We start from the raw sequence: 25,175 nt of genomic DNA, 5'->3' as shown, positions 1-25,175 counted from the left end.
TGGTGTGCTCCATGTGCCTATCCAATAACCGCTTAAATGTTCCTGAAGTGTCTGACTCCACTATCACTGCAGGCAGTCCATTCCACACCCCAACCACTCTCTGCGTAAAGAACCTACCTCTGATATCCTTCCTGTATCTCCCACCATGAACCCTATAGTTATGCCCCCTTGTAAAAGCTCCATCCACCCGAGGAAATAGTCTTTGAACGTTCACTCTATCTATCCCCTTCATCATTTTATAAACCTCTATTAAGTCTCCCCTCAACCTCCTCCGCTCCAGAGAGAACAGCCCTAGCTCCCTCAACCTTTCCTTATAAGACCTACCCTCCAAACCAGGCAGCATCCTGGTAAATCTCCTCTGCACTCTTTCCAGCGCTTCCACATCCTTCTTATAGTGAGGTATCCAGAACTGCACACAATATTCCAAATGTGGTCTCACCAAGGTCCTGTACAGTTGCAGCATAACCCCACGGCTCTTAAACTCCAACCCCCTGTTAATAAAAGCTAACACACTATAGGCCTTCTTCACAGCTCTATCCACTTGAGTGGCAACCTTTTAGAGATCTGTGGATATGAACCCCAAGATCTCTCTGTTCCTCCACAGTCTTCAGAACCCTACCTTTGACCCTGTAATCCACATTTAAATTAGTCCTACCAAAATGAATCACCTCACATTTATCAGGGTTAAACTCCATTTGCCATTTTTCAGCCCAGCTTTGCATCCTATCTATGTCTCTTTGCAGCCTGCAACAGCCCTCCACCTCATCCACTACTCCACCAATCTTGGTGTCATCAGCAAATTTACTGATCCACCCTTCAGCCCCCTCCTCTAAGTCATTAATAAAAATCACAAAGAGCAGAGGACCAAGCACTGATCCCTGCGGCACTCCGCTAGCAACCTGCCTCCAATCCGAAAAATTTTCCATTGACCACCACCCTCTGTCTTCGATCAGACAGCCAGTTACCTATCCAATCAGCCAACTTTCCCTCTATCCCACACCTCCTCACTTTCATCATAAGCCGACCATGGGGGACCTTATCAAACGCCTCACTAAAATCCATGTATATGACATCAACTGCCCTACCTTCATCAACACACTTAGTTACCTCCTCAAAAAATTATATTGTTGAGGTGCTTGGCATAGGCTTTCAAATCCTTTAATTTTTATTGTCTGTCTTTCCACTGCAATTCCTACTCCTCACCAGTGCAATGCATATTTCAGTGTTGGACACCAGGAAATCATAGAGTGCCTACAGTGCAGAAGGAGGCCATTCGGCCTATCAAGTCTGCACAGACTCTCTCTGACAGAGTACCTTACCTAGGCCCTTTCCCGCACCCTATCCCTGTAACCCCACATTTACCATGGCTAATCCATCTAACCTACACATCTTGGGACACTAAGGGGTAATTTAGCATGGCCAATCCACCTAAGCTGCACACCTTTGGACTGTGGGAGGAAACCCACACAAACAGGGGGAGATCGTGCAAATGCCATACGGTCATCCAAGGCCGGAATTAAACTTGGACCCCTGGCGCTGTGAAGCAGCAGTGCTAACCACTGTGCCACCATGCTGCCCATGCCAAATCACCATGGTTTCTTGCAGTGAAGAAATATATTGCCTGACATATTTTCTGTTGTTTACATCTATTTCTAATCAACTCATATGCCCGATATTATTTCCAGTGGAACATATCAGAAATAACAAGTGTGAGCGGAAGACAGCAAAGTAAATCCTGAAGAATTTGTTGATTCACAGAACATGAATCACGTTGGCTCTCCAACGTAGCCTGAACAGAATATTAAGCCAAGATTTAATTTATCTATAGCTATTTTCTGTATTCTACCTTCATAAGCAGGCATTGACTTAGATAATTCTCCACAGGCAAGAGGTAATTAATGACGTAATGACCTCTCTCTCTTGCTGGTTATAATTAGATAGAATCCTTTTCTGGAGCCAGGTAATGCATTGTGCACCCAGCTAGCAGAAGCCAAATGCTGTGCCTTTGATTTCCTATCACCTTATGCGATTAAAGGGTGGTTTGAGTGGGAGAGGGAGGGGAGCAGTTTTTGCTAAATCATTGTGATTCTGAATTCATTTCTATTTCTCCATGAAGAAAAGAATACATATTTTCCTGTTCCTGAAACAAATGATTAATTTAAGCATGGGGAATATAGGAAAATCAATCAAGGAATGTGCTTAATATTGTTTGTCAACTTAAATAAGTTGATTGAAAAATCAGACCGGTTAAATTAAGGACCTGAGTCTCTCCCCTGTATTTTTCTCTATCTCAAGATGTACTTCAGTTTTGGTGTTATGCTTTATAACATGATATCCTATAAACACTCCGGTGAGCCTGGCTTCTGAGCGGTTGGGCTGATCTAACAGTGCACTGGGAGACCCCCTCCTTCCCCCCACAGAGATAGGACTCCTGCACCCCCTCCCCGACACATGTCGCTGGCATTGGCGCCCTCCCAATGTGTCCCCTGCCTGACCCCCTTCATTACGCCACTACTTCACATCCCCTCACACCACCCCTTTGGCACTGCTCCTGGCACACTGGGCACTGCTCAGCTGTGCCCTGACTACCTGGGGGAGCTTTCAGTGGTTTCTGAGTTTCCCAGTGTGGCCGTTGCACCTGATCTCTGCTAATGGAGACCTGTCGTGATTCTCACCATTCTCCCGAAGATCGGAAGATTCCGGGAGCTAGGAGACTCCGATGTCCACCGGCTTCTGCGTATTTAAATACGACTTTAAATATGCTAATCGACCACATGTAAATATGCTAATCGACCACATGCCCTTTCTGGGCACAATCCGGTTTGCAGCATTAGAAAGGGAATGGGGCGATTGCAAATTGTTTGGTGCCGAATGCAAAGCTGATTTTTAGGCCCACACATTTTCCAGGATTGGCGCCGATCAGCGCCAGGCGTGGCGAGGTCAGAAAATCGCCCCCATAGAATCCCTACAGCGCAGGAGGAGGCCATTTGGCCCATCGAGCTTGCACTGATTCTCCGACAGCATCTTACTCGGGTCCCCTCCCCATTACCTCACACATTTACCATGGCTATTTCCCCCCCCCCCCACCTACACATCTTGGGACAGTAAGGGGCAATTTAGAATGGCCAGTCCACCAAACCTTTTGCACCTCTTTGGACTGGGGGAGGAACCAGAGCACCCAGAGGAAACTCACGCAGACACTGGGAGAATATGTGAGCTCCACACAGCAAGCCACCCAAGGTTGGAATTGAACCCGGGTCCCTGGCACTGTGAGGCAACCGTGCTAACCACTATGGCACCGTGCCACCCATGGTGTCGGGTTTTACTTGTATACTGATAACACTCTCTACTTCTACCACCTCTCCCAAAATCTCCATATTCTTTTGTCAGACAACTTATCTTGCATTCCGTTCTGAATGAGACGATACTTCAACCTAAGCGTGGGGAAAATCAGAGCTGTAGTGCCCTATCACAATCTCCGTACAGACTCTACTCATTCCATCCCCTCCATTGCTGCTATTCTGTTCTCTCTTTCAACTCTGTAATGTTGTCCATCTCTACCCCTACTTCAACACATCTTGTGCAATGTCCATGTCATTGTCACCGTTAAATCATCGATTCCAATGCACTTCTGGCCTGCCTCCTATTCTGTACCGTGCATAAACTAACTCGCCCAAAACTCTTATTGCCGTACCTTATTCTGCAGCAATCCCGTTCATCCATCATCTTTATGATCACTGAACCATGTTGGCTCCCTGTATCCCAATGTCTCAGATTTTAAATTTTCAATATGGAATTCAACTACTTTTCAAGGGCCCATCCCATTCAATCTCTGTAATCTTCTCCAGCTCAATAACTCTGTGGGAACTCTGCATTCCACCAACTCTGAACATTTGTGCATCTTGTTAGGGACTAGATTGGAAACTCTCAAGGTATATGGTGAAGTTAACTTAGACCTCAATTTTATTTGATTTTGGCATTGGTGTGCGCAGAAGGTGTTTTGCTCCAGGTGTGATTCCATGGACTCGCTAGGTAGTTTTTATTAAAACAAATTTTATTTAACAACACAGTTAAAATATGATAAGAATTAACATTTACCAGTTGAAATACTTAAACATGACCAAGTATAATTCTTAACTGCTAGCTATCTTTATAGTTCCTATTTAAGTAATATCCCCGCAGACAGACATCCTTCTTCACAATCAGTTAGCACAAAAGCAGTTGGCTCATGTGGATGCTGGATTTCCAGACTTTTAATATCTCTAGACAGAGATCCAGTAAGACATCTGTGTTCTGACTCCCATACAGCAGTCCCCAGAAAAAGAGACCTATTTTCTGCAAGGTCTCAGTCTCCAATCTTCAGAAACAGAAAGAGCTGCTTCTCTCTGCAGCTCCCAAGTAGCATCTAAGCTTGTTTCTCTCTCTGAGCCTCATCCCACTCAACCACATGATCTTTCTTGTCAATCAATCCAATCAAGCCCAACTCTGACAAAACCCAGGGGAAAACACTGCATTAGTCCAGATCAAAACAAAACAATTCCAGCAATTAGGACCAATTGTGCTTCTGCAGCATCAACATGGAGGCTGCTGGTTATAGACAAAGCGGCACCTGTAAAGAGAACTGATTGCGAAAAAAAATCCTGCACAAGGAACATGATGCAAATACATTTCTTAAAGGCACAGTATCATCACAATCTTCTACTCCCTTTGCTTCATTATTGCATGTCATCAAGGTCCTACACTTTGGAATACCCTCCTAAATTTCCCCTGCACCTCCAACTCCCTCTCCTTTCAAGATCCCTAACTCTCCCTCCTTTCAAGATCCTCAAACTATCTCTATAATGAGCTTTTGGTCACTTATTTAATATATTGTTTTTTATGCCATTTTCATTAATTTTTTTGGTTACATTTCTGTGAAGTGTCATAGCATGTTTTTATGTTAAATATGCTATATAAATGTATGATAACAAAGACTGGGAAAAGTGGTCCCTTGTATCTCGTGCAATCTTGCAGTCCCCACAAATTAAATGAATTTTCCAATGGCAAATCTTTCACAATCCATGTCAAAATGCTTTCACAGGTCCAAAAGTATTGAGACCAAAATACTGTAGCCATCTTGCATTCTCCATCTTGTATTTAGAAGTCGGTCCGTGCAAAATCTCTGCATGCAAATCTGTTGCTCTTTCTGATGATGACAATGTTCTTTTTGTTTAGGTATTGTTTTCAAACTATGGGATATTTCATGTTTTGCTTTTTTGTTTTATCTTCAGGGATACATCTGGGCAGGGCAGGTTCTGCACCATCTTCCGTTCCTACTCTCGAGGAGCCCAGGTAAAGAAAAACACTGTAGAGTCATAGAAGTTCACAGCATGGAAACAGGCCCTTTGGCCCAACTTTGTCCATGCTGCCTTTTTTTAACCACCAAGCAAATCCCAATTGCCCATGTTTGGTCCATATCCCTCTTATACCTATCTTACCCATGTAACTGCGTACCTGTGTATATTGGACATAACTATTAACTACCTGCTATGCATGGATCTGTCTTCCTGGAAAATAAAGAGGAATATAGATTGGCAGAAATTAGTCCTTCATGGTTTTGGTTTAGCAATACATAATGGCCAATTTTTGCAAACTGAGCACAAACTTGATTAATGAAGTAATGTAAATTTCAATTGAAATAATGGTGTATGTTCATTTGTCACTTTTTGATGAATTATAAATTATATAGTGTAGCTCCTAGATATAAAGTATTAGTCTACATGAACTGGTTGAGTATCAACCAGTGTGAATATCAACCATCATTATCAACCTGCAAAATCCTTCCAGCATAGCACATCATTGGCTGGCAGTAAGAGTGGGAGCGACTCCTGGTCAGGCACCCTTGATGCGGAGTGATGCCCCTCAAGCTGTAAGTCTCAGGCATCGGGCTAGCAACCTGTCCCAGGAAGAAACTGACTATGGGAACAGATGAAGATCTGCCTTGTCTAGGTACCTTTCAGCTTGCACACTTGTACTGATGGTGCCCAGCTCTAATCTGCCACCACTCCCCATGACCCTTCACTGCTTTGGTGCTGTCGGACGGCTTTCTAGAATCAAGTGTTAAGAATCTCTACTTTCTCCAGCTCTATGTTGAGAACATAATCTTCAGCCCCGCTACAAACTCCACTAACTTCTCACTAACAGTCCTACATTGGATGTGCTATATTTTTTGGTTAAGACGTTAAACTGAGACTCTGTCTTGGCCAATTAAGTATAAAAGATCCCATGGCATGATTCAAAAGTGAGCAGGTGAGTACTTGAGGCCAAAATTAATCCCAATTTGGGCTTCTTGCACATCTTTGATTTTCATCACACCATCATTGACAGCTATGCTTTTTGCTGCCTAGACCATAAGCTCTTTAATTCCCTCCCTATAGCCCTCTTTCTCTCTAGCTCTTTTTTTTTTTAGGTTCCTTTAAAAGCTACCACATGAACCAAGCTTTTGGTGACCTGTCAAATCTTTTCATATAGTTTCAGGTCAAACTTTGTCTTGAAAACACTAATCTGAAGCATCTCATGATGTATTACTGCATTAAAGTTGCTACGTAAATGCAAGATACTGTTGATACTGTTTGATTTTTGTTTGACTAAGTTTAGGGTGCCTTATTGCCTCACATCCAACTCCACAATTACTCAATGCATTCACAAATGTTCCTTCTGCTTTCTCACCTAGTCACTGCACAATATTCAGGCATATCCTCAATTTTTCATCTTTGGCAGCTGGGGTGTGGGTGGGTGGTTGGGAAGAGAAAGTATTTTTATATTATTATGGATCCTCACACAGATAGCAGAGGAGATTTGTCAAAGGCCTGGAATCATCTCATGACATACGCATTGGGAATTCTTTATTTATAATTTCTCCGAAATAGGTCTGTAACTGCCGAGTCTAACTCCAGAGGAAAGTAATGAGATCTCCGAGCTAAGGTTGTCTCATTTAATTTACACTGAAGTATCTGAAAACCTTATACACTTGTGTACTCAAGTCGTAAACTAACTTGCTAAAGATTACATTATATTTGAAGTTGGTCAGATTGCACAGGTTCTGTTCTTAAGTACTACTGGTGCGAACCTTCTGTTTTTCCAGAATAAAGATGACAAATTGGTAGAGAGAATGTCAACCTTCGCTCAGCGGTAGCACTCTTGCTTTTGAGTCAGAAAGCTGTGGGTTCAAATCTCACTTTGGAGGAAGTGTTGGACTGTTAGGGATGCTCTCATTTGGATGAAATGTTAAATCAAGGTCATGTCTTCCCTTATGGTAGATGTAAAATATCCCATGGCACTTTCTGAGTGAGAGCAGGGGGGTAATTTTGGTGTTCTCGCCAATACTTGCTCTCAAGCAGCATTGCAAAAATAAGAGATCTGATCATTTGCCGCATTGTTGTGTACAGATTGCCTGCTGCACTTCCCTTCATCACATTATGCTACAATTTTAAAAAAATAGAAATCATTGGCTGCAAAAAGCTTTGGATGTCCTGAGTTTGTAAAAGATGCAAAAATGTAAATTCCATCTTTGCTCTTGTGTCTCATGGCGGGTCATATCAAGGGGTTCCTTCAACATCGTGGCACAGTGGTTAGCACTGCTGCCTCACAGCACCAGGGACCCAGGTTCAATTCCCTGCTTGGCTCATTGTCTGTGCAGAGTCTGCACGTTCTCCCCATGTCCTTGTGGGTTTCCTCCTGGTGCTCTGGTTTGGCCCCACAGTCTGAAAGACATGCTGGTTAGGTGCATTGGCCATGCTAAATTCTCCCTCGGTGTACCCGAACAGACGCCAGAGTGTGGCAACTAGGGTATTTTCACAGTAACTTCATTGCAGTGTTAATGCAAGCCTACTTGTGACACTAATAAAATTATCATCCACTTCCTTGGCATATTTTTTAAAAACTTGCACAGATTTAAATATTTAGAGAATGCATATGCTCTCACCCAGGATGTTAAAACTTGAATTGAGCATGAGGATTACAGTTGGCCTTGGACAATAACTGGTTTCAGATTTATAACAGCATTTGACCACATGAAACTGCCAACAAAGAAACAATAATTGGGACCTCTCTTTTGAGGGAGAAGGGGTAAGATTGGCGAAGTGAACTGTCACACTGATGCATTAAGATGTATTATATTGGGTTTAAGGTTAGGAGGGACGTAACTCATGACGGGACTGCTTCGCACTGACACTGTGAAAAGAAAATAGAGAGATGCACATTATCTCCCTGACTCTCTTGTGCAGATATTTGCCCCAAAAAATTAGCCATATTTGCAAATTAGCTTGAAAATTGGGTGTGAATTTCAGACTAAAGTTAAACTTTAGATATTTGTGCACTCAATTACTCCCCTAAATTGCTAAACATTACATTAAATTTGCACAATGTTGAAACGTTTTTTCATCTGATAGCATGAATAATATTTTAAAGTAACTGATGTTACAGTCTAGTTGCAAACATCCTCTTGCTCAAGCTGAAGGTAAGGGTGTCAGTAGAGATGCTCAGTAATAGAGCTCTGCTGTATTTACTCATGGATTTATAAAAGTGAAGTTGATTGTAATTTATTTACTTGTTTATAAATTCAATTGTTATGACAAGGGTGAATTCCTATTCTGTGGAGGTGGTTATGTAACGTTAACACCGCTCAGCTTTCAGACACTGATTTTTTTTTTGGAACGACCAAAAGTCATGAACAGTTCAGTATAATGTATCAAGATATTTTTGATTTCTCATGAGAGCACAAATTTAAACTCATTTCTAATATAGAAATTATATATTTAAATTAATATGAATAGATAGATGAAGATTTTTAAAGTTTATAAATCCAATAATGATCCCCAGTTTCTAACATAATGGAGATGTAGGAGCTATATTATTTCGAGTCTTGGGTAAATTTGATGTCTATTGGTGGAACCAGTGATGAAAAACATTATTTGTATGTGCTGTGATTACATATTGCTTGATCTGAAGATTGTTGGTTTCAGTAAAATGTTTCAGAGAGTCACGTATTGACACCAGCATGAAGGGAAGTATTAACTTTAAATCAATGGATGTTAGGAACAGTTTCTTATGAAAATGTTTGAGTCTTTGCATTTAAATTAAATTAAGTGTTTGTATTGCACTTGTAAATCTTGGTGCTTTTATCAACTGTGCCAGTGTTTCCTTGTCATTTTTAAAATTACATTTTATACTGAACACTTCGAATGTGTACAAAATTCTAACATATTAGTAGTGTATTTTGTTCATCAATCGTCCATGTGGTCCATCTTAAATATATTTTTATCTATCCCAAAGAGAAAAGAAGTGTCAGCCTGTCTCCATTTTTAACAGTATTTTGTGGTCCATTTTGTTAATATTGGAATTGTGCTGTAATGGAGAGCATACATTAAGCTGGTAATCGAGCAGCTGTCTCCCAATTGGGGCAGTATTAGGGCTTCATTACAAGATGATAAAAAGGTGTGTCACACTGGATGATGAATCCAAGGTGAGGAAATGTTCACTGCAGTGAATAGTGCCTCAGACAGGAAATACACGGGATTTAGCAGGAGCTTGAAAAGACTTCAGTAGGCAAGTTGGGGTCACCGCTTGACTAGCCAACATAGTAGTGGAGAAAGTTGAACCATTACAATATCATAGCAGAAGGAGTCCTCATGACAGAGATTTTTGTAACAGCTAACAAGTTAGGGAATAAAGGTGTCCAGAAGGCTGAACAGAGGAGTTGTATAGTTGGAGGGAGTTTGATGTGTTTTCTACCCCCAAATGGTAGCCAGCATTATCACATAAATGTGTCTGCATGGACACAGTCCTGCTGGGTAAGTTTCATGCCAAGGCTAGTGGCCTGGGGATTTGAAGAATGCTCAGCAGATGAGGAATTCGCCCATAGCAGGTTAGGTAATTTTGAAAAAAATTCTGGCCCTTTTGGTGATGTTTTTGTGTGAATGTAAGTCCACAGATATAAAAGCTGCATTCCTTCCTGCAAGGTGATCACCTCCAGAGGGAAATGTTTCTCAAACCTCCTAAGCAGGTGTCGGAGGTAGAGAGAAAACTTTGGAAGTTGAATAGGTGCATATATGGTTTAAACGATGCTTCCAGAATGTGATACTTTACAGTCTGATCAGTGTTGTTAAAGATGAGTTGTCGCCAACTAAAGGCAGATCCTGTCATGTTTCTTTGGTACCATGGTGGGAAACTTGTAAGCATCTTCATGATGCATGATGATGACTTCCTTTGGGGTGGCTCATGAGTTTTAAAACGGTTATTGACAGGGCTAGGACAGACTTTAAGGTTGGGAGTCAGGCTAAAGGGGCCTTTAAATTTATTGGATTAGAAATACAAGAGTATGGATCTATGGTTACTTTACACCAACAATCGTATTTAGAAAGTGTTAGCCCTAACGCAAACAGTCGGCTAGTCCCTCACAACATGATACAGATGCTTTCAAAGATGAGACCAAGCATCTACAAAGTCTGATTGGATAATTAACTGGCTGGGCACATGGATAAGGCCAGATGCAAGCTTTGATCTTGAACTGAGTACTATAATGAAACATCCCAAGGTCCAGAACATCTTGCGAGCGAACAAAACATTGCAAAAATTAAAGATGGAGAAATGTGCACTAAAATTCCCATCTTTGGGTGATCCTAAGATTGATTGTTCAGTGACACCTTTCACACAAACCTTGTTGATGAATTTTCAAGTACAAGAGTTTCATAATATTTCTTGTGGGTGAAAATAGGAAGTGTTGCCCCTTGGCTTGGGAAGTGAAGAAAATAAGCCGAGTAGTAAAGAACATCTTGACTGTAGAGACTCTTGTACTAGTAGAGGCAGTTGACATGGTATAAAAAAATTAGGGGCAGTACTACAAGGGGAGTGGGGGGTGGTGGTGTGAGGGTGGAATGACAAAGAACGTGTCCCAATACAATATTATATTGTCAATCGATCCCTTTGGGATAAAATACATACCACAAACAGTGTGAGTGAAGAAAGATTACCAATTTATATTGCAAGTTTAAAACAAATGGTGGTGAAAAAGGAAATCTCTAAGCTCCAGTGGGTTGATGCAGACCACTAGTTGTCAGATTGGTTCACTAAAAGGAATGCTTGTAGTGAAAATTTATTGGGGATTTTAGAAAAGGATGACTCTTGATGTGAGTTTTGAAAATGTTTGACTTATTTCTCTGTCTTCAGTTTTTTTGAAAGAAAGAAAATGCATTTCTTTTGTGGGAATTGAGCTGCAGTTGAGTAACATGCTTTAAGTTGGTAATCAAGTGCAACTGTTCCCAATTAGAAGGTATTCGGGCTTCCAATTGTGTTCACATTGTGTCTTGGGGGGAATTACTAACTCTGCAGGCTTGGAAATAAACCTGTCTTAAGGTACAGGCTGGCTTCAGACTCATTCTCTCCTCAACATACGATTATTGGAATTAACACATTTTAGGAAATCTTTGACAATTAACAGACGTACTGAACCCTGAGGAGGATGCTAACAGACTTCAGGAGAACATGACAAACTAGTAAAATAAGCAGGCACATGGCAGATGACATTTAACGCACAGAAGTGTGAAGTGAGACATTTTGGTAGGAAGAAGATGGGGAAAAATGAACTAAGTGTTACAATTTTAAGTGATGAAGGAACAGCAAGACCTGGGGGCATTTTAAGATGTAGAGTAAGATTGTTAAAAATGGGATCCTTTGCTTTTGTACTTCATCAATAAAGCCAAAAGGTTAGGCTAAGCGTTTACTGCATTCTGGTTAGGCCTCCACTGGAATATTGTATTTAATTCTGGGCACCACACTTGACTAAGATGCCAGAGTCTTGGAGAAATTGCAGAAGAGATTTATGAGAATGGTACTAGCTTTGAAGGACTTTGCTTCTAAGAGAAGATTGGAGATACTGGAGTAGTTATCCTGGGGCAGAAAATATTATTGGAGATCTGATTTGAGGAATTGAAAGTCATGAAGGATTTTGATGGCGGAAACAAGGAGAGGTTGTTTCTGTTTCCACAGAAGGGTCAGTAACCAGGGGACATGGGTTTAAAGTGATTGGCAAACAAATCAGAGGCTACATGAAGAAATTTCTTCTGGCGCAGCGTGCTGTTGTGATCTGGAATGCATTACCTGGAAAGATGGTGGAAGCAGATTAAACCGTCACACAAATAAAACAGGGCCATGGGAAAGAGCAGTGGAGTGGGTCTGATTGGTAGCTGTACCAAAGAGCCAGTGCATGGACAATGGACGAATTGACCTTCCATGCTGCATAATTCTATGGTTCTAATGTGAAAGGACCAAATAAAGGACTTGCTCTTTTTCATTCTGATTGAACACATTGCAGTCTTCTTGTAGCCAGAATAATTTGTGTGCTCTTGGACTTTGTTTTTTCCAGCTGTAAGCCACCAGGCAGCACGATTAGGATGGCACAGACCAGAAAATGTGTTGTTTGTTTGAGCTTGGATGGGGCACCTGTGTGTCTTGATGCTCCATTTAGTAGCCTGTGACAAGAACTGTTAGTGGCAAGTTTGAATGACAAGCACCATAGAGATTAAACCTAAATACTTAATGCTCAGTACGTATATTTCATAGAATGTTTAATTTGCTTAGCTTTGTAGGAAGAAGTTAAGAAAGAAACTGTAAAAAAATGTATATAGTGTTAAGTGTAAGTAAAAGTACTATAACAAAACAAAGAATATGATCGGGAGTTAAGACACTGGTGATAATATGAAATATAACTAACATGAGATAATTCTAATGCTTTCCACTATTAGACAAATTCATTCCAGAATTATTGCGCCATTGTCAAAAGAGGGTTATGTACTGAAAGATAAATGCACATATCTCAGTACCTAAATTTTATACAGTATTTAATTTACTTATAATTGCTGTTGTGGCACCTCATCCATCACCTTAAACATTTACTCCCTCCATTACTGATGTACAGTGGCAGCAGTGTGTACCATACATGTGAAGCACTGCAGCAACTTGCCAAGCCTACTTTGATGTCACCTTCCAAACCCTTGACCTTTATTACCTAGAAGGACAAGGGCAAAAGACACATAGGAACACCCCACCTGAAAGATTTCCTCCAAATCTTTCACCATTCTGACTTGGAATTATATCTTTTGAAACCTGGGGGCATTTTGGATCAAAATTCTGGAACTCCCTAACAGCACTGTGGATGTACCTACACCAGGTGATCTGCAGCGGTTTAAGAAGGTGGCTCATTACCACATTCTCATGGGATTTGGATATGGCAACAAATGCTGGCCTTGCCAGTGATATCAACATTCCATGAATGAATAACTTTAAAAAGTTGAGAATGAACTAAAGATATTGACAAAGGAATGGAATAAAAATAAATGCTACTTATGAGCAATAACAGTGTAACCAAGACAAAGACAAGAGCTTGAGAAGCAGAAGAATAAAAATGTGGAAAATTAAAGCCAGAAAAAAATGAACTGGGGGGAACAAAAACTGTTAAGGAGGGGACGAAAGTATGCTTTTAAGTGACAGAGGATAGAATCACAGAAATAGGTTCCGATAGCTGAAAAGGTAAGTAGAAGGGTGTCTTTTCAGAAAATGTTCTTTGGTGAGTTGCAAGATATTTGGTAAACAATTGGATTTATGCACTCTTCTTTTTGAAATTTGTAGGGTGTGATCTTGGTTTACGACATTACAAATCGCTGGTCATTTGATGGTATCGATAGGTGGATCAAGGAGATAGATGAGGTAAAGAGCATTTCAGATCAACTGTCTTGATGAATGGAAGATGAAAAGCTTCAACGTGTCTCTTTGTTTTTCCAGCAATATTGTCATTAATTGTAGCTGGGTCAAACTCCTTCCCCAACTACTCTGAAAATACCTTCACACAGTCTGCAGCAGTTCACGGCTCACTATCACTGAATAAAGATAAAATTGCTTTGGTTGGAGCAGTGCAAACATGCTGGTACATGCAGTGGTAAAACAAGGGTTGCTACTGTTTCATCATCAGCATGTTCTTGGCTCTGTTGTGGAGAAGAACTAACAGGAAGCTGATCTCATAGAAGTCAGTGTAATTTTATCCAATTTTCTGAATGGCAGTGGAAGCAGGATTTTCTGATCTTTCCACAAAGTGCATGGTTTCAGACAACTAAAAGATGGGTGGGGAGGGAGTAAAGGGAAAATTAATCTGTAAAAATAATCCATTCCAGGTAAACTTTAAAAATGTGATTATTTTATACATGACAGAATTACATGGGATATATGGCACAGAAAGAGGCCATTTAGTCCAACTAGTCCATACCGTGTTTGTGTTCCACTTGAGTCAACTCTCATTTTTTCTTTGTCTAAATCTATTCGCCTAACCCTCTCTTCCTTTCCTCGTGTGCGCTTGTCTTGTTTTGCTTTAAATGCATCTATACAGTACCATTCACTTCAACCACTCCCTGTGGTAGCCTGTTCCACATTGTCACCAATCTTTCGAAAAAGAGGTTCCTTCTGAATTCCCTGTTAGATATAGGGGAGGCAGTTGTGTAGTGGTATTGTCATTTGACTGGTAATCCAGAGAGGGTAATGCTCTGTGGACCCGGTTTCAAATTCCACCACAGCAGATAGCGAAATTTGAATTTAATATTTGAATTGACTTAAAAAGTTCGAGGATGACCATGAAATGATTGCTGTAAAAACCCATCTGGTTCAAAGAGCAAAGAAAATTACAGCACAGGAACAGCCCTCCAAATCTCTTCCGGGGACCATATCCCTCTATTCCCATCCTATTCATATATTTGTCAAGACACCCCTTAAAAGTCACATGTATTTTAGGGAAGGAAATCTGCCATCCTTACCTGGTCAGGCTTACACGTGACTCCAAATCCACAGCAATGTGGACTCTCAAATGTTCTCTGAAATGGCTGAGGAAGTTCAAGGAAAATTAAAGATGGGCAATAAATGTGGTCTTCCCAGCAACATCCATATTCCATGAATTTAAAAAAAAAATTATTGATAACTATCTTATACTAATGGCCTGACTTATGCTCTCCCGTGAAAACATTTTCTCTGTAAAAATCTTTCATAGTTTTTAAAACGTCCTATTAGTTCATTCCTCAGTTTTGTTTCAAAGGAAAATAGGCTCGGCTTGTCATGCCTTCCTGATATGTACACTCAAGTATTTCTGGTATCATCCTTGTAAACTTCTGCACCCTCTAGTGCCTCTCTGAATCCAGCACTCAAATGTGGTCTCACCAAAGTTTGATATTGGTTTGTTGTGACTTGCTTTCTTTACAAATATATCCCTATAGAAATAAAGCCATATTTTTTTTCAGGCCTTACTAACCTGTAGTGCAATGTTTAGTGATTGGTTTATTTGCACTCAAAGATCCCTTTGTTCCTCTACCTACCTAGATTTGCGCATTCCAAGTAATAAGTACCATCTTTTAGATGAGATGCATAAACATATCACTGAAAGGTTTGTTAAGGACTTCCTGCTGATTTTTTTTTGTGACTATGTCAGAGATCTGAAGCTAACAATGTGATTGTGATTTTTAAAAAATCAGGGGCTGGAACACTCTGGCTGTTCACTCCAGTGGGATTCTCTGGTTCTGCAGGCAGTGCACCTGCAGGTTCCAGGTGGCTTTGATGGGAAATCCCATTGATAGCAGCAGGACCAGAGGATTCTGCCGCCAGCAAACAGCACACCACCTCCCGCTGCCGAGCAACATGTGGCTGGGAGGCCAGAGAATCCCACCCACTGTGTATTCTAATATTTGATTTGTTGAATTCTGTAACTTGCATTCACTCCTTCACTTTTGACTCTAGCCAGTGGAAAGTTTTTTCTGAATTCCTGTTGACTTCAATTTTTCTAAGGCTCCTTGATGTCATGCTCAGTTAAATGCTGCCTTGAAGTTAAGAACAGTTACACTCTCATCCTGCCTCTAGAATTCCACTCTCTTGTCCCTCTTTGGAACAGGTCTGTAATGAGATCTGAAGTCAAGTTGTTCTGGCAGAACCCAAATTGAGTGTCTGTGAGCCAGTTATTTGTCAGCAAGTGCAACTTGAAAGCAATCGATAACATCTTCCATCATTCTGCTGATGATTGAGAGTAGGCTGAAGGGGCAGAAATTGATCAAATTGGATTTGTTCTACTTTTTGTGGACAGGCCATTTCTGTCCAATTTTCTTCTTGGGTAGATGTCAGTGTTGTAGCTGTATTGGAATAGCTTGATTATAGGTGTGGTTAGTTCTGGAACACAACTCTGCAAGACTGCAGCCTGGATATTGCCATGGCCCATATTCTTTGCTGTATTTTTTGCACTCTGTCATTTCTTGATTTTTGCGTGGAATGAATCCAGTTGGCTGAAGCTGGCTTCTGTGGGGATACCAGAAAGAGGCCAAGATGGCTCATCCACACGGCTGTTCTGCTGAAAATGTTTGCAAATATTTCGGCCTTGAATTTGGACTTTTTCTTTGCTATCATGTGGATGTTTGTGTAGTCTCTTCCTCCGAATAGTTTAATTGTCCTCCATCATTCACAACTGCATGCAGAGCTTTGATCCAATTGGGCGATTCTGGATTGGTCAGCTCTATCTGTAATATACTGCTTCCACAGTTTACCATGCATGTCGGTCTGTGCTCTAGGTTCACATTGGAACCACATTTTTTGGTATGCTTGGTGCTATTTCTGGCATGCTCTCCTGCACTCATCATTGAACCAAGGTTGGTCCCTGTCTTGATTGTAGTGGTAGAGTGAGGGATGTCCCAGGCATGAGGTTACACATAATGGTGGAATACACTTCTGATGGTGCCGCTTTGAGCTGCTAGATCTTTACTGAGTCTATTTTATTTAGCATGGTTATAATGCCACACAACCTGATGGACTGAAGACACGAGGGCTGTGCAATGGTCACTCCTGCCATTATTATGGGCAGGGACATCTGTGATACATAGACTGGTGAGGATAAATTTACTACTTAACTAGTCTGTGGAGACAGCTCGCCTAATTTTGGCACAAGACTCAGATATTACTTGAAGAACTTTCATGTCCAAATCCATTGTCTTGGTCAATGCAGGGCAGAGGTCTGGTTTTATTTTTATACATTGTTGTGGTGGTTTGGACAACAAAATGGCTTGTTAGTCATTTCAGAGGACATGTAACAAGTTAACCACATTATTGTGTCACAAATAGGCTGGATAGGGTAAAAACAGCAGATTTCCTTTTCTAAAGGGACCAGATGGGTTTTTAATGATCTAGCAGTTACATGGTCACCATGACGGATGCTAACTTTTTATTCCAGATTTATTGAATTAACTGAATTTAAATTCATCAGCTACTGTGTTAGGATTTAAACTCATGTCTTTGGATTATTTGCCTGTGCTTCTGAATTGCTAACCCATCAACATAACCACTATGACACTGCTCCTAATTCGTCTTGCATTGTCCCTTTCTTTTTTTTCCTTTCCTCAGCATGCCCCTGGTGTGCCTAAGATCCTGGTTGGGAATCGCCTTCACTTGGCCTTTAAGAGACAGGTTTCGACAGAACAGGCTCAGGCTTATGCTGAACGGCAAGGCATGACGTTCTTTGAAGTTAGCCCATTGTGCAACTTTAACATCATTGAGTCATTCACAGAACTGGCAAGGATCGTGCTAATGAGGCATGGAATGGACAGGCTCTGGAGACCAAATCGAGGTAAGGTTTTTGTTTTCTTAATGCTCTTCAGTCTGAGAAATGTATTTTTCTCTCAAAATTTGCACTATCTGGAGGGTCAGCACCAAAATGAAATGAAAATCTGAATATAAATACAGGAACTTTGTGATTTTCTTTTTCTTTTGTAATTGTTGTGTTTATTGCAAGCTGAGTTCTGCATGCAGCAAGATAGAAAGTACTACCTTCCAGATGTCTCCATCATAAGTTCCACCCCTCTCCCTGGGTGCACACTGAGGCTGTATATTAGTGGTCTGTTGATTCAGAACTATACTTCAGACTTCATAATCATGATCAAGACAGCTATATGCATTTATGTAATATTGCCTGCCTTCTCTCCTTGTTCCCACTACAACTATGACTCTTTTTTCACCGCCTCAGGATTAAGACTTGTCCAATTATCTTGCTGACTATGGCTTTTCCTGCAGAGTCTTGCTTGCTCATCATCCCATTGTCACAAACCTACGCAATCACTTTGTTCCATCCCTGGTATCATTACTTCCCTGATGTTTCTATTAACCTCTCACTCAATTTGGCTAAAACTGTTAACTACTGGAGGATTATCCTAGAAAATGAAGGTAACTAAGTTTTTTTTAATACTTCTGCTCTTTTATTCCACTGTCTCCTTTAGATGCTTAAGCTGTAATAGTCTGTTCTTGATTCATCTGATACGAGCTATCTCTTGTGCTCCTATTTCTTAAAAAAGGTGGTGTTTGAAAGAGTTGTGGTGAAAGATTTCTTATATTCTGAATTTAATCTATGTGAAGCTGAAATGCAGCCTTGTATTTCAGCAGAGAATATCGAGGTGAAGCTTCAAGTAAGGAAAAAACATATGGGCTGGAAATTTACCGGCCTGCCCGCCACAGGAATTGGAGTGGGCGAGGGGTGGAGCATGGAAACGTCTGTTGACCTCGGGCAGGATTTTACGGTTTTGGGATGAGCGAGACCGTAAAATCCTGCCCTGATTGAAATTGAACTTGCGAATTAATTATAAGCTGTTGTGTGCATTATCAGCATTTAACAAACAAGATGAGTCCAAATTTCTTCTTTGGCATCCTTCAGTTCTTCTAAAGCTCTGACCTTGACTCCTTCAACCTCCATGTCTGTCATCTCGTGCAAATCTCTAGAGGAGTAGATCCTTGCTATCTGAGGTTTTTTTCCCGCAATCAAGCTGTTGCCAAGAATACATACTTTTACATAGATAAGATGAGCTATTTCTACTCCACATTGCTCACTAGTCTGTACTTATATCATCTTGTGGCATACATTATTCAAAGCTATTCTTACTGGCTTTTGTCCTTCACAAGCTTTAAAGCACTGAAGCTGGAATCCTCGCCTCGCACAGTCAAATGCTCTCTTCTTTCCCTGCCTTTGCCAAGCTTCATTAGTTCCCAGTGGCTCAATCAACCAATTCAAGATCCTGGTCTTCCTACTCCACAACCGTGGTCACATTTGTTTGTCTCTCCAACACTGGTAATCTCTGTTTCCATTCCTCTTTTCTTTCAGTTGTAATCTCAAAACCACTTTGATTCTGTTTTTTGTCCCCAGTGCTTCTCCCCTCCTCCACCCCTTCCCAATCTTTGTTCCTTTTTAACTCTGATTTCCTTCACCCCTACAAGACTGGTCACATTATACTTCAGAGCTTTTTATCTGAAGTTATTTACATATCTCACACTACTTCTGTTTACAAGTTGGCATGTAGAGATTTAGTAACTGACAGCATTATATATGAAAATCATGGTTTTGAAATAGTGGGCAGGATTTTACAGCGTTGCTTGGGCGAAACCGTAAGATCAGCCCGAGGTCAGGAGATTTCCGTTGTGGGACCCTTGCCCGCGCTGATTCCAGGGCGGGCGAGAGTTTGGGCCAGTATTTTTGTCATTGATCCATTTGGATCAATTGAGTACTTTTTGGAAAGTCCATCACTATATAAAACTGCAATTTACAAAAGCCACAGGATTCATTCAGTATTTATTAAAATTAATGTTAATGGACTTAATACTCCTCCAAGGAGGGGGGACACAAGAACATATTGCCCCTGTTATTAACAATTCTGAAGGGAATCAGCAGTTTGCGGGTTAACTTGTCCAGCATTTTAATTCCTATCTGATTTACTCAAAAATGTTTAGTCGTGACAAATGTGGCACAAATGATCAGATCTCTTTGAAAAGGACTTTTTACTACAGGGTAGAGAATATCGAGGCATTAGCTACGCTGTCAGATCTGTCCAAAATGTCAGATTAACAGTATGCTGCCACCATCTGGTGTGTGCCCTAATGAATTACACACCATACTTTGACAGTTTACAGTGATTCCTGTTTAAACCATACTAGAATTACAGTTAATTCTCCAGCTGACAGTTATCATCCAGAAACATATTTTTTTCCTATTCTATGATACATGTTGATTTGGTTAGGGCAATAAGCATCCCACCCAATTGGAAAACTTGCATTTTTCATTCTGCTGTCAACAATGAAAATGTTTCTGGATCCTGAAACCACTCCCCAGGGAGACCAGTCACTTTTGGGAATTTTCATGGAGGCATCCCTGTAACTGACTTGGAGACAGGTCCCTTGTCCTTTTTAAGGATGTCAGGTGGGCTCTGAAAGCTGGAGAGCCAACCAGAGGTCATTCAGCTTAGAGGAGCAGCAGGCTCCAGTAAAGGGTAAGTAACGGAGGGGTTCTTAAATATGGAGGTGCTTCTTCACCAATTTTCCTAAAACTTTACATAGAATATTGATACGTCAACTGGGCCACCATTGTAGAGGTGATGGGAATTCCTCTACAGTGCTGCTTTTGGTTGCAGCAGCATCCAGGCTGGCAGAGAGAGCCTCTAGGCCTGTCTGGTGCACTGCCCAGTGGCCTGCTCACCTACAAGCCATTGAACTGCCCCATCTCCACCCCCTCCCCATGCCCTGTCGGGTTGGGAAACTGGAGGCTAGTTGGAAAAGTCATCCACTTCTATTCCTGCCCTCAACAGGGCCTGAAAATTCAACCTTTGCATTCTCTTCCAATAAATTGGCACTTTGAATATTGCTGCAAGAGAGAAATGTTGTTGAAGCTTTTCATCTGGCATCCTTCAGGACAAATGCAAGAAGGCTGGATTTCAAACGGCAAGAAGAAATGGGTGCTATTTGATTGACAAGTCAACTCTAGCTGAGGTGTTGGCATGGAGAAAACGGGGGAACTATAGCCCTCTAAGCTCCCTGGTAATTCAAAAAAGGGGCAAGGCTTGAACATATTCCTTTTGTTTGCAGAGAACGAGTCTGTGTGTGTGAATGTATTTCGCCTTACCATTCCTAGATAAGTAATTTTTCCAGCTGATGTGTTTTTTTTTGCAGTGCTGAGCCTACAGGATCTCTGTTGCCGAGCCATTGTTTCATGCACACCTGTACATCTAGTGGACAAACTGCCCCTTCCTGTTACCTTAAAGAGTCACCTTAAGTCTTTTTCAATGGCCAATGGACTGAATGCCAGAATGATGCATGGACGTTCCTACTCTCTCACTGCTAATGGTAGCAAACAAAACAGTCTGAAGAAATCGAAGATCATTCGTCCTTCCCAAAGTCCAACACAGAGCTGCAATCGAAACAGCTGCAAAATCTCTTAGCTAACTCTAACTGTGAAAATGAAAGTTGAAATCACTACATATGCAGCCATGATAAACCAATGTTTCAGCTGTTCCAGTGAGAGAACTTCTTTGATAATTATATTCGCAAAGGGCCCATAAACTGTAGGTTCAAAATTTGCACAAGGGAGTGAGAAATGATGCTGCTAATTTAAACAGTGATTGTGAAAGAGATGGTAGTCACAGGGATCGTAGATTCCCTGTTGTGAGTGTTTCAATTGAGGTAGAGGCGAGAGCTTGTTTCATGATAGCTTTGTCAAAACTATGTTTGTACATTTTTGTGTGAGCCAGACAATTGAATTGTCTCTTGATTGTTTTAGGTAATTGGGAAGAATTAAGCATGTGTGATGTTGATGAGTATTTAAAGTGACACGGGGAGTTGGAATTTTAACTGCAATGTATGCTGTACTATATTGTTTAAAACATTCTTAAAAATGGCAGCCAGAACATGGATCCTGTTAACAGTTGAAGGATCTATTTCTAGGAATATGGTTTGCCTTGACAACATGCAGACACTCAAAATAACCTTCAATTTTTATGTAATCATATGCTGAAAAATATTATGGAAAATTTATATGTTAATCCATTTCCAAGTTGCTCTGGTGGTTGTTAACTGTCGTGAATTAATATTACTTCAGTGATTTGTAAATATAACTTTCCTTGTGGGACAACAGTTCGTTTTGTACAGAAACAAAAAAAAAACACTAAGTACAATACTAAGGGAATGAAATGCCAAAGACAATGTTGGTGGAAATGTTAACAGTATGGCGGACAAAGATTTCTCAGTTAATTATCCAGAATGCTTTGTAATTAAAACACTTTTTGGAAAAAGAATCTTCCTGGAAAGAAGTATAATTTATAATGCTTTTAAGTTTGCCTGTTTTTTAAAAAAAATGGCATTGGCCTAGGTTTTCCAGTCATAATGATGATGGTGACCCATTTATTTTGGTAGGTGACTGGCTGCTTTAAACCCTGGGCCATTGTTACATGGTGGTTTTCATAAACTTGATGCGTCTATTACAAAAAGTAAAAGATGCAGCTGTTTTTCAAATATCTACTTCTTGATGAAATGTAAAAAGATTTCAAGAATGGAGTAATTGTCTTGTTGTTCCTATACTGGATTCTGAATCAGTGTATCAATATTTGCATTCCAAGCCTGAGCCCTGACTCGGTGGGAAAGGTATTATCAGTTTCTGATCCAAGTGCCAAAACAAAGGTAGAAGAAGCCTGCCAGAACCAGTGACACCTACAGAAGTGCAGCTAACATCAGTCAGTATATTAATATGTTGATGTCAACACCTGTGGAAGAGTTCAATCGCTTTGGTCCATCCCAACTTCCAAGCTGAAGGATGATCTCTGGTGGCAGTTGGAATCAGGGTCTCGTTTCTTCATTGTTATCGGGAAAATTGTGTAAAATAAAACAACAACTCTTTTGCTTTTTTATATTAACTAAAAGCTTTCACTGCAAGGTTAAAATGTACAGAATTGTTTTACATGTTAATTTGTAATAAAGATGTATGTATCAGTATCCACTGAACTTCTGTGTAAAATTCTCAACCATTTTACCACTGAGCTATCAAGTATTATAAGCTTATTACTTTCAGAGGCATCACCGATGCATGTATTTCAAGTTATTGTGTTATATACAATAATCTCCTACGACAGAGCCCACAGTCTCTCACACCACTCACTATGGGTGTAATTCTCCCATGCCCCTGCTGGAATTTTTGGGCCTCAAGTCAAATTCTCCTGCCAGCAGGTTCAATGGCAGGAGAATTTGACAGGAGACTGAAAAATCGGTACACTGGCATGAATTTCCCCTGGGATCTTCTGCTGGTGTCCACCATGGTGGGTCAGAAAACCCACTGGAACATAGAACAGTACAGGCCCTTCGGCCCTCGATGTTGCGCCGACCAGTGAAACCAATCTAAAGCCCCTCTAATCTACACTATTCCAATATCATCCATATGTTTATCCAATGACCATTTGAATGCTCTTAATGTTGACGAGTCCACTACTGCTGCAGGCAGGGCATTCCACGCCCGTACTACTCTCTGAGTAAAGAACCTACCTCTAACATCTGTCCTATATCTATCACCCCTCAATTTAAAGCTATGTGTTAGCCATCACCATCCGAGGAAAAAGGCTCTCACTATCCACCCTATCTAATCCTCTGATCATCTTGTATGCCTCTATTAAGTCACCTCTTAACCTTCTTCTCTCCAACGAAAACAACCTCAAGTCCCTCAGCCTTTCCTCATACGATCTTCCCACCATACCAGGCAACATCCTGGTAAATCTCCTCTGCACCCTTTCCAACGCTTCCACATCTTTCCTATAATGTGGCGACCAGAACTGTACGCAATACTCTAAGTGTGGCCGCACCAGAGTTTTGTACAGTTGCAGCATGACCTCATGGCTCCGAAACTCAATCCCTCTACCAATAAAAGCTAACACACCGTATGCCTTCTTAACAACCCTATCAACCTGGGTGCCAACTTTCAGGGATCTATGCACATGGACACCCAGATCCCTCTGTTCATCCACACTACCAAGTATCTTTCCATTAGCCCAGTACTCTGTATTCCTGCTACTCCTTCCAAAGTGAATCCAGGCTGTTTGAGACTGACTTGCATTGGGCTAATGGTCCACAACGCCTGCAGGAAGACATGCTGGTCTAGAACACATGCAGGAGTCTGGACTTATCTGAAGAATGCTTGGGGTTGCATCCATAGTTTGGGATAGAGGCTGCTAACAATTCTGGAAAACCACAGCAGTGGGTAAGGGGAGCATCTATTTGGTTGATCTTCTAGCCTCACTGTCATCAAGGAGGTCTATCTTCTACCCTCAGAGTTTCCCTCATCTACCTTCTTCATGAAATCCATCTTGTGAGTCAGTAATGTTTGGCACATTATAAATATGACATCCAGGTATGATTGCTGGACATGCACTACCAAGCCTGACTTGCCATGGAAGACAGTGCTAAAATGGCAATCACCCCCTCCCCACCCCCGGATGCATAATTAATCAGGTCGACGCCAGAAGATATGGCATGGTTTTCCATCCACCTCCACAGTGGGAAACACTCCCTGCCCTGCCAGGGGACTTAATCCCAGATGCGATTTCTGCTATATTGCAGTGATGAGTGAACAAGAGGAGATCGGGTGTGAATTATTTTTACATTCAACAGATATTGATCAGCTGATGACCTAAACCTCCAAGAGTATTTAATGTTACAATTCATTCTTTTAGTCATATTAAGGTGTGTCAAATATGAAATTGAGCTGAGTATTGCTTTTGTTAATGCAAAAGAATAACATTTTGTATCCTACTGGATAAGACTTTTTGGCAAATAGCCTGGTAGCTCAATTGTAATTCTTGACCATGGACTACACCTAGGCTTAAATGTGACAGTTTGGCTATTGCTTTAATGCAGCAAACCTAAATCCAATGAATGATGAGATAAAAATATCATACCCCATTTTGATCTAGTACAGTTTCCCAGCACTTCACAAAAGTTCAGATTCCCACTACTTTATTCTTTACCAAAACCCGTCTTTCCCAGTTAACTTTTATGGATTGTTTTTGCTATCTTTCCATAGTGAAATGGTATTTGATTTTTCTTTAATGGGATGAGGGTGTCACTGGCAAGTGTTTGTTGCTCATCCCTGATTGCCCTTGAAATGAGAAGCTTGCTGGCCATTTTAGAGGGTAGTGAAAAGTCAACCACATTGCAGTGGATCAGGAGTCACATGTAGGTCAGACTGGGTAAGGATGGCTGATTTCCTTCCCCAAAAGGCATTAGTGAACCAGATGGGTGTTTGCAACAATCATTGAGAGTTGCAGTGACTAGCCTTGTAT

At 41.0% G+C, this 25,175-nt stretch overlaps 1 protein-coding gene across 1 annotated transcript in view; it reads left to right on the top strand.

The window, feature by feature from the left end:
- The window catches only part of LOC144501564 (ras-related protein Rab-40B), a 69,818-nt gene extending 46,976 nt beyond the window's left edge, over positions 1 to 22,842 (top strand). The window contains exons 3-6 of the mRNA XM_078225417.1: positions 5,271 to 5,331; positions 13,663 to 13,740; positions 17,449 to 17,671; positions 21,028 to 22,842. Of these exons, the coding sequence (XP_078081543.1) occupies positions 5,271 to 5,331; positions 13,663 to 13,740; positions 17,449 to 17,671; positions 21,028 to 21,296 (631 nt within the window). The 3' untranslated portion in view covers positions 21,297 to 22,842. The remainder of the gene's footprint in view (positions 1 to 5,270; positions 5,332 to 13,662; positions 13,741 to 17,448; positions 17,672 to 21,027) is intronic.
- Positions 22,843 to 25,175: the final 2,333 nt, after the last annotated feature.

Source organism: Mustelus asterias, chromosome 12 (genome assembly GCF_964213995.1).
Source record: "Mustelus asterias chromosome 12, sMusAst1.hap1.1, whole genome shotgun sequence".
In the NCBI taxonomy this organism is placed as follows: domain Eukaryota; kingdom Metazoa; phylum Chordata; class Chondrichthyes; order Carcharhiniformes; family Triakidae; genus Mustelus; species Mustelus asterias.
The sequence above is the reverse complement of the archived record's forward strand: the minus strand, read 5'-3'. Positions and strand labels throughout refer to the sequence as shown.